At 42.5% G+C, this 8,714-nt stretch overlaps 1 protein-coding gene across 1 annotated transcript; it reads left to right on the top strand.

The window, feature by feature from the left end:
* Positions 1-379: 379 nt before the first annotated feature.
* LOC125520756 (transcription factor MYB3R-2-like) lies at positions 380-7,250 on the top strand. The gene is made up of 9 exons (XM_048685772.1): positions 380-656; positions 763-962; positions 2,415-2,466; positions 2,640-2,697; positions 3,312-3,406; positions 3,496-3,599; positions 4,412-4,540; positions 5,440-6,649; positions 6,801-7,250. Exons 2-8 carry the CDS (start codon positions 796-798, stop codon positions 6,632-6,634), a joined length of 1,800 nt encoding a protein of 599 aa, XP_048541729.1. The 5' UTR covers positions 380-656; positions 763-795; the 3' UTR covers positions 6,635-6,649; positions 6,801-7,250.
* The last annotated feature ends 1,464 nt before the right edge of the window (positions 7,251-8,714 follow it).

Raw genomic sequence — 8,714 nt, 5'->3', positions numbered from 1 at the left:
TGGTCCTCCCCAGTGACTCCGAGCGGCCGATCAAGCCATGCGGAGGAGCTCTTGGTATGCTACTTTACATGTTCGCGCTCTAGAATCTAGAAAAAAATCCACGGCAAAGAGGAACACCAATAATATGCTAATACTTGCATCTAACAAAAACCATGCCATCAAATCAGCCTCGAGTACAAAGGGATCACGCTACATAAATGGAATGAGAATCGCAGTGTGTGCTAAGCAGGCACTAGCAGTAACCAGCCACAAACCGGGCACCCGCCTGGGCCTGGCGATTCGCCGAAACGTCAGGGGCTGATACGGGAAACCTCCGGACCCGGGAGGGAGCGAGATAAATTATTCCCGTCTCCCCCTCCTCGCCCCCTTTTCCCTTCAACGCAACGGGCGAGGGGTTTTGAAAGACGCCTCCGCCCATCCATCCTTCCTTCCTCCCCTCCTCTCCCCCTTCGTCTCCCCCAGCACACAACCGAACGCCGCGGCGCGGCAGATACCCCCCGCTACCCGCACAGGCGCGGCCAAAGCTCCATCCTTTTAACCCCCCCACCCCCCTACCCTCCCGCCTAGGGTTTCGGTCCGCCCCACCCGCGCCGCGCCGCCTCCGCCCGACTACTCGATCCTCCCGATCCCCCCCACCCCGATCTGGGGGCTACCCGGTTCGTGCGCCGCGGCGGCGGCGGCGCCCCTCGGTTTTGATGTCTCTGTTGTTTCGACGCGTTTCTGTGGCGGTTTCTGATGTTGGTGTTGCTGTGTTGGTTTCAGGCGGCGGCGTGGATGACGTGGCGGCGGCGGTAGATGGGGATGGCGGCGGTCAAGGTGGAGGGGCGGGACGGCTGCGCCGAGAGCAGGCAGCATCTGGCGCTGTCGAGCCCGTCGGCTTCGGAGGGAGGGAGCTATGGCGGCGGGCACGCGTGGGCGTCGCCGCTCGTGCCCAGCCCCGCCGATTCCGGCTCCAGCCGCAGGTACCGCTCCTCCGTCGACTGTCTCGGGCTCTGCTGTTCGGTGTTGCTGGCTAGTGGTTGCTTACCTGACTAGGGTATGGGAGGGAGACCTGTTTGCCCAGGAGAGGTGGTTTTCTTATGGGGCGTTTGGTTAGCAGATGCAATCGGGGTTGGGTTGTGACTGAAATGGCGCAGCAGGTCGCTGCGTTCTCCATACAATTCCCGTATTTGGACACCTTTTCTGATGGGAAACATGGCCTGTGTGCAGTGTGATGGCCGTATGGGTCTATGGGCAGGAAATTGGGGGTTACAATCAGCATGTGAAAAGGAGTCTCAGATTTTTGATTTCGAGAAACCCATGGTGTTGAGATCATCTGTATCGAAACATGCTGCGGGTGGGGCTTATTGATTGACTGTTAGGGAAAGGTGCAATTTCGTTGAGTGCCACTACATTTCATGAGGTTTAAGTGGTTATCATCTCATCACTTGCTTGGTTTGGATGTTATGAGGTACTGTACTACTTTTCTGATGAGATAGTCCCATTGGTGGGATTGTGCTGCTTGGCTTCTGCAGTTGCCAGTTAGTATGCTGGGCCATTGGATAATTTTGCTCAACTTCTGTTGCCTTAGAAATCAGTATGCTCTCTTGGTTGAGGCACAGTGAAGGTTGCTTCTCAGTGATCCTTGGAATGAATGGAAGTGGTGATTTACATTTGTTTTAATGACATTATGTACACATGTTTTGGTCTTTTTATGTTTTGTTTTAATTAACTCACTATACGTTTTGCCAATTGATGTCAATTTCCGCAGATTTGGTATGTGTAAATGCATTTGTAGATAAATAGTTGTCAACCAAATTTGTTATTGGTGTGTTTGTTAGCTGAAATATAATGTCATAATAGTGTAATTAATGATATATTTTTGGGTTCCCTCAGCACTGAAACATGCCAATTTCAACTTATCAAGACGAATACTTAGGATACAAAAGTTCATCCAATAGAAATTCCTTTTGAGTTAATTTATGATTATTTCAACATGTGCCCGCAATGAAGGTGTAATAGGCTGTTAGGGGCTTTACTGTATGATGGCTGACACTTGTAGCATAGTTAAATTGTCTGAATGTTTACACGCATGCTTAGTTCATTAGTTGGTTCCCTAATTTTAGAATATAGAATAAAAATGTAGCATGTTTATTATTGTAATTTCCATGAAACAACTTTCATCATAGTAATAGTAGTATATTGAACTAGTTATAGGTTTTCTCATGGCTCTGGCTTTGATTATTGATCAGCAACGTGTTTAAGAGAGAAAAGCAATAGTCAGCGTTTAGGTACCAGAAGTCCGTGTCACAGAAACTTGGTTATTCTTGCCTTGCCCATCTTTCAACTGGACACCCTGTTTTGCATCTTCAGTTTATCATTACATGAGTAATTGCTTACTATATATGTCAATGATCATACTCTACAAATATCAGGCGAATAAGTGGCCCTGTAAGAAGAGCTAAGGGTGGCTGGACACCTGAAGAGGTTAGTATCTAACTATTCCCAAGTAACTTCTACTTCGTTTCCAATCTATTCAGTATATCTGCAATACTACTGTTGAACTGTTTGGTGTCCGGCATCTGCTATTATCTTGCTTTGTTATTGCCTTTGGGTCTTTCTTTCTTATTTCTACCTAATTTTTCTTATTCATGCTGCAGGATGAAACATTGCGCAAGGCAGTTACTGTTTTCAAGGGTAAAAATTGGAAGAGAGTAGGTTAGCTTCTTGTTTGTGCTCTGCATCCTTTTCTCAATGTTCATCTAGCAATTCCAGAAAACTAGGGGTCAATAACCATCAATATTTACCTTCATTATATGGTTTTATTTTATCATGCAATAAATATATTCAATAATGTACCTGTGATTGGTGGAGGAGAGCGCTGTGTTATGTCTAGGTCCAGGGAGGCATGGACTAAGGATAGGTTGCTTGCTCTCATATAACCACCGGCAGGGCTCTGAGTAATAACACAAAAAAATCCCTACTGGAGATGGGAAGGAGCGACTACAAAACTTCTGATTAATCTTTGCTTTATGAAAATATATTGCAAAACTTGATGGAGGTTTTAATAGATATATCTCATGCTAGGCAGGCCTCTCAATTTAATATATTTGGTTATAGTGCGGTTGAGAGTGAGAGGCATGTTAGAATCATATCAGGGGAAAATTAATAAATATGATCCTCATATGTTCTACATTCGAGGTAGAACTCATTTGCACCCTATAGGACTTATGACAAGGAAAGTTAGTCTGGGTAAATTTCGTGCTTACTTCTGGAAACAGTAATTTTTTTAAAGTACCGTGATCTCATAGAAGAATCTGTGTTGTATACAGCCGAGTTTTTCCCTGATAGAACAGAAGTACAATGTCTGCACAGATGGCAAAAAGTTCTTGACCCTGAACTTATAAAAGGACCTTGGACCCAAGAGGTTCGCCAAATATTGTTTGTTTTTCTCCCATCAAATCCAAGTCTGCATATATATGTTGTGATCTGTGCACTCATTGAGTTCTTTTACAGGAAGATGACACCATTATCCAGAAGGTAAAGGAGCATGGACCAACAAAATGGTCCGTTATAGCGAGGTCATTGCATGGTCGTATTGGTAAACAATGCCGAGAGAGGTATTCACCTAATGATGTGACATGCATGATGACAAAGATCTGGGCGACACACCCTTATATTCATAGATCTCATAATTAGTTTGTTGATTTTCCTTGCCGAAGACAAATCTGTATATTTCTGGGGACTGGGGGATTAAAACTGGATGTCAATTATTGAGGGTATTGGCTATTTTGAGCTGCATTTAAAAAACCTTATATATGAGACCTACGTTTTCTAATTTGGTCCCAGAGATAATGCGAACTTCAGCTCTTAGGGGTTCAGATTTTGATTTATATGCAGGACGCTGTAACTAAATATTGCTCAAATCATTTAGCAGTTCATGATATCTTGACATTGCCCTGATAACTGTTCTGAAAATAGCCAGTGTCCTCCGCGGTGCCTAGAAAATGGCCACAGAAATATAAAGCCCAGCTCCTCCTATTCACAATAAAACAGCTAACCCGAAAAGTTACTAACTTTGGGTCCCCAAAACCCACTGGCGCAGACTCCTGTGCATTGCATCCCTGTAGCACAGTGGATCTCGTGGCTGTCCTCTTTCCTGGTTGCTTTAAGTTTAGCTTACCATTTCATATTAGTACATGAGTAAATGTAATACTCCTGTAGTAGAATATTTATCTGGTTCTGGCCAAAAAATCCTTGCACATCAGGCTATTTTAAGTTATAGTTGAATATTAATCACATATTATTATCTGTAATTGTAGTAAAGTTTCTTGCATAATTGATTGATGTATTTATAAGTTTGCCAGAACAAAGTACATATGTAACATAGTATACAGCTAACTTCACTTTTGATGCTCCTCATATGATTTAGATGGCATAATCATCTGGATCCTCAAATAAGGAAAGAAGCTTGGACTTTTGAGGAGGAGCAGGTGCTTGTTGATGCTCATCGTATGCATGGTAATAAATGGGCGGAGATTGCAAAACTCCTTCCTGGAAGGTACTAAGTCACATCATCCTTCATTCCTTCCTCTTGGAAAATACGTTGTTCGCACATATAGTTTAACTGAATCCTTTTGCTTACCAAGTGATGGTCTGTGTATCATGCCTAGCATGTATGCAAATTACTCATAAGAGAAAGGCAGAAAGCTTTGTAGAACTATGAATTAACTTGCTGGCACAATAAACATAGTGTATTTGCATGCTGTTTAGCTGCAGCTTGTTCCTCATCGAGACTATTGCTAGCATTATTTTTTTCTTATCTCACCGACTAAAATTTTAGCCAAGTCTAGTTTGGACTTGAACAGTTTGAGTCGTTAGTTTTGAAGTTTACGTCTTCCTAGGTCCACGTGAACTAGAATATGTAGGAATAGGAAAAACACAGGACTAGGATGTCATGTACCTATAGGATCTAACACATGAATTTCAGCACATGTCGTTTATATTAAACCTTTTTTGTCCTCTTTATTTGATGATGGGTTTCTTGTGCTTATCTTGTTATACCGAGTATAGAGTTAGAAAAAGACATTTTTTTTGCCATATACAGGATTGACCTGCTAGTGAACGGACTGTTAGAGATTCTGTCACTTGGCTGTTCTGCGCAAATATTGTGGGTTAGGCCTTTTGCGGCTAGATGATCAGTGACTGAAATTTGTAGGAGAGTGCATGAAAATGGAAGTACACGTTATATCCGTGTAGCATAAATTATGAATGTATTATTGTACTTGTCATGATGTGATGGTCCTTGTACATAAAGTTATTACTGTACTTGTCATGATGTGATGGTCCTTGTACATAAAGTTCTTCCATTTTTCAATACTACAAATTACCTCATTGGATAGACTTGCGCAACTGCTTATATTTCGTCTTCCACTGATTTAAGTTTTTTCATTCCTCCAGGACAGATAACTCAATAAAAAACCATTGGAATAGTTCAGTGAGAAAAAGGCTAGATGAATATGATACAGGAGCTGCCCGCAATGTTCCAGTACATGTCAGTCATAATGATTTGAAACAGCCCGCGATAGCCCTGCCTGCTGAAAACTACATTGACTTGAATGAAGTGCCAAACATCAGTTTGAGAAACCATTCAGGAATAGTCGATCATTCTGATCCTACCCATAGTCCACGGGTGTGTAGTTTGAAAAATATTAAGGGCTGTTCAGACTTCCTCTCTCTTTCCATGCCAACTGCTCAACCAGTAACTTCATGTCAGGCATCAGCAGCTGATGATTCTGCTGTTGCTTTAGCAATAATGGGGATGAAAATGGATTCTGGCCGTGACAAGGACATTGAACTGAACTTTGTTTGTCAGAAGGGTCTGCAAATCAATTTGTCGAATGAGAAGGGCCTGGAAATTGACCCCGTAACAGCTAAGCCAGATGGACGTGAATCAACCTTGGTAAAAGAGGCTCAGTCCTTTGGTTCTCTTTGTTATCAGATACCTAAGCTAGAAGATATTGACCTTGTTCGTTCCCCAGTTTTGTCAAGACATCATGGATCAGAACACGGTGTGGATGGATTTCAATCACCCACTGGCTATGCTACTCCCTCTCCAACTGATGGAAAACAATCGGATCAGCTCAGTGTGGAATCAATATTGAAAAGTGCTGCTGAAAACTTCCCAGGTACTCCTTCGATACTCAGGAGAAGAAAAAGGGATAAACCAACACCTTCTCAAGATACTGATTTTAAGATTGATGCAAACAGTGATTGTTTTGACACCCCCAAAGCGAACTGCACTACATATAGCCCACATTCATTTAAAACTGCATCATTTTTGTCCTTGGGTCGCCTTGATGACCAGCAGTTGCCTTCTGTCTTGGGGAAGTTTGATGTTTCCCCCACATATCGATTAAGGTCAAAGCGAATGGCTGTGCTGAAAACCGTTGAGAAGCATCTAGATTTTTCGGCTGATGCAATGGATACTTGTGACATGGTTGGAACTCTGAAATCTTCTTGCCGGAACACGGAGAGCATCAATGCCAGCTCAGACATTTCAAGCGCACACGATAGGAGGATTAATGGGCATATGATTGGGTTGGAGACTCTAACCAGTGACTTTGCATACACAACAAAGTTAGATGCAACCTAGTTCTGCAGTATCCAGGTATGATGCAACCTAGTGACTGTGCACTTGTAAATTTATCGCATACATGAACGAGAATATAACTAGTTAACCCAAAATTCCGTATTCTTGGAAGTTCCTTGAAATGATTTCATCATGGATCTAATATATGATTTAATTCCTGACGACGCAGAAGCGGTGGGCGTTTCACTGGAGAGGGGATGAAGACCTTATGCGTCTAAACTGACCTGTCCCTAGACGCTCGCTCACAGGCAGAATTGACCAGAGAAAGCAGTTTTGTTGATCTACCGGGTAGAAAATAATCATTTGCCCCGCCATCTCTCCTTGGCGGGGTGTATATTCGATATTCGAGTCATCTAGCGACACTTTTGTCAACAGGAAAAGAAAATGGCGACTTACATGTAATTCAGCTTTAGAAGGAGCTCAGCTGTGTACAAAGGAAAAACCATAGCTTTTATAGACTTACAGTCAGCAAGATTCCAGAACAAACCATAGCTTAATGGCGGGGTGTTTTTGTTCTTTCGATCAACGATCGTTGGACTATATATTGGTGGGCGTCTATAAGACTTGTAATTTGAAGACGTGGATTATGGTTGGAATTTAAAGACGTGGATTATCATCATTGGCATGTGCATTTTGTTTGCTTTGATACTTTTGCTTGGAGTGGCCGCATAATGAAAAACATTTGCTCGGTTTTGTGGTTGACTTGTTGCTGCTGTCGACGCACCTCGCCTCCTGCCTGACACCTGCTATTGCCGTGCCAAGGGAGCTCGCCGCTGGGCTACGGTAGAAGAAATTTTGGTGCCCTAGAAAATTTTCAGGTGCCCTGTTTTTTATCATCTGTACTTCAAGCGGAGAAATAATCTGCGCACCAGAGCCGCCAAGCTCGATCTAGGCAGTAGCCAGACTAAGCTTCAGAGTAATAGCTTTGGCTTCAGAGCCGCCAAGCTTGGTTGATTATGTGATGTAAACCACTCTGTGCAGTGGGAGTCAGAATGTACCAGCCAACGTGGCTGAATGTGCTTTGGGTGATTTGCCTGGGCACCAGTAAAGCTATGCTTGACCCTAAAAAAAAAGCTTCACATGGTTTGACTTGAAACAAAATGTATCATATGCCTTGTTTTTGGGATGGAGGGATCACATAGCAGCTTCGCATGGTTCTTAGCCCTCTTACATATCACAACCATGGCAAACATATCACAACCATGGCAAACGCATGTACATAAGGCATTGAGCGATGTATTCCTTATTATAAAGTTAAACTGAGTCAACATCTTCTTGTAAATCACATTCTTTAGTCTTAATGAGAATGGCAGACAAGAGTCCTTGCTTGTTGTTGGGAAAAAGTTCTTTTCTTTTCTTCTCACACGAGTACTTTTTTATAGTTCCTTTATTATTCAGCCAGTTTAATTACCACCTTTAGTAGTTGAGAAAATAATGAATGTGAATGACAACATGGGTAACTAACAAAGTACCCAACGGTGATCCATAGCCTTTTGGTTAAGCTATCAAACATATGACAACCACGACAAACGCAAGTATGGATGGAACTCAAAACCGGAAAAGGCGGTAGTACGTCTCTATATAGGTGATTGCCTAAATCTATCAAATTTGAAACCGGTAGTTGGTGGGACTGAAGGTATCTCCATCACCAAGCGTTAGAAGTTTGACACAAATCTGTATAATGAAAATCTCCTCGTGGATATGAAAAACATGTATTTCGTTGAACAAAACGTATTGATGAAATTTTGTGGGCTTTAGGGCCGTATTAATGACTAAATGGCTGAAAAATCTTAAAGACCCATCCCCCGAAAGCTTGTTTTTGTGGACCTGCATCTGGCGAAGGGCAATAAAATTTTTGAGGAGCGCCTCGGCTCAACTACTCACATTCGTTCGACTTTTTCCACGACCACGACTACTTTTATTGTGTTAGCTTCATCACCGTTGTGCAAGAACGTTGCCACTGCGCTCTTCCTGACTGTCCATATATTCAAATCTAGTTCATTGTTTTTGCATGTATCCGCATGTCTACTAGTTAAACATTTATAGAGCTATTGTCATTTTATTAGTTTGAATTAGATTTATT

The sequence above is a fragment of the Triticum urartu genome, chromosome 1 (genome assembly GCF_003073215.2).
Source record: "Triticum urartu cultivar G1812 chromosome 1, Tu2.1, whole genome shotgun sequence".
NCBI classification, from domain to species: Eukaryota; Viridiplantae; Streptophyta; class Magnoliopsida; order Poales; family Poaceae; genus Triticum; species Triticum urartu.
The sequence above is the reverse complement of the archived record's forward strand: the minus strand, read 5'-3'. Positions and strand labels throughout refer to the sequence as shown.

Bases quoted from the DNA above. Each gene is read 5' to 3' on its own strand.
- LOC125520756 (XM_048685772.1), top strand. From the start codon at position 796: ATGGGGATGGCGGCGGTCAAGGTGGAGGGGCGGGACGGCTGCGCCGAG. The intron at 3,600-4,411 runs GTATTCACCTAA...CATATGATTTAG, and splicing joins GGTAAACAATGCCGAGAGAG to ATGGCATAATCATCTGGATC. The intron at 4,541-5,439 runs GTACTAAGTCAC...TCATTCCTCCAG, and splicing joins GCAAAACTCCTTCCTGGAAG to GACAGATAACTCAATAAAAA.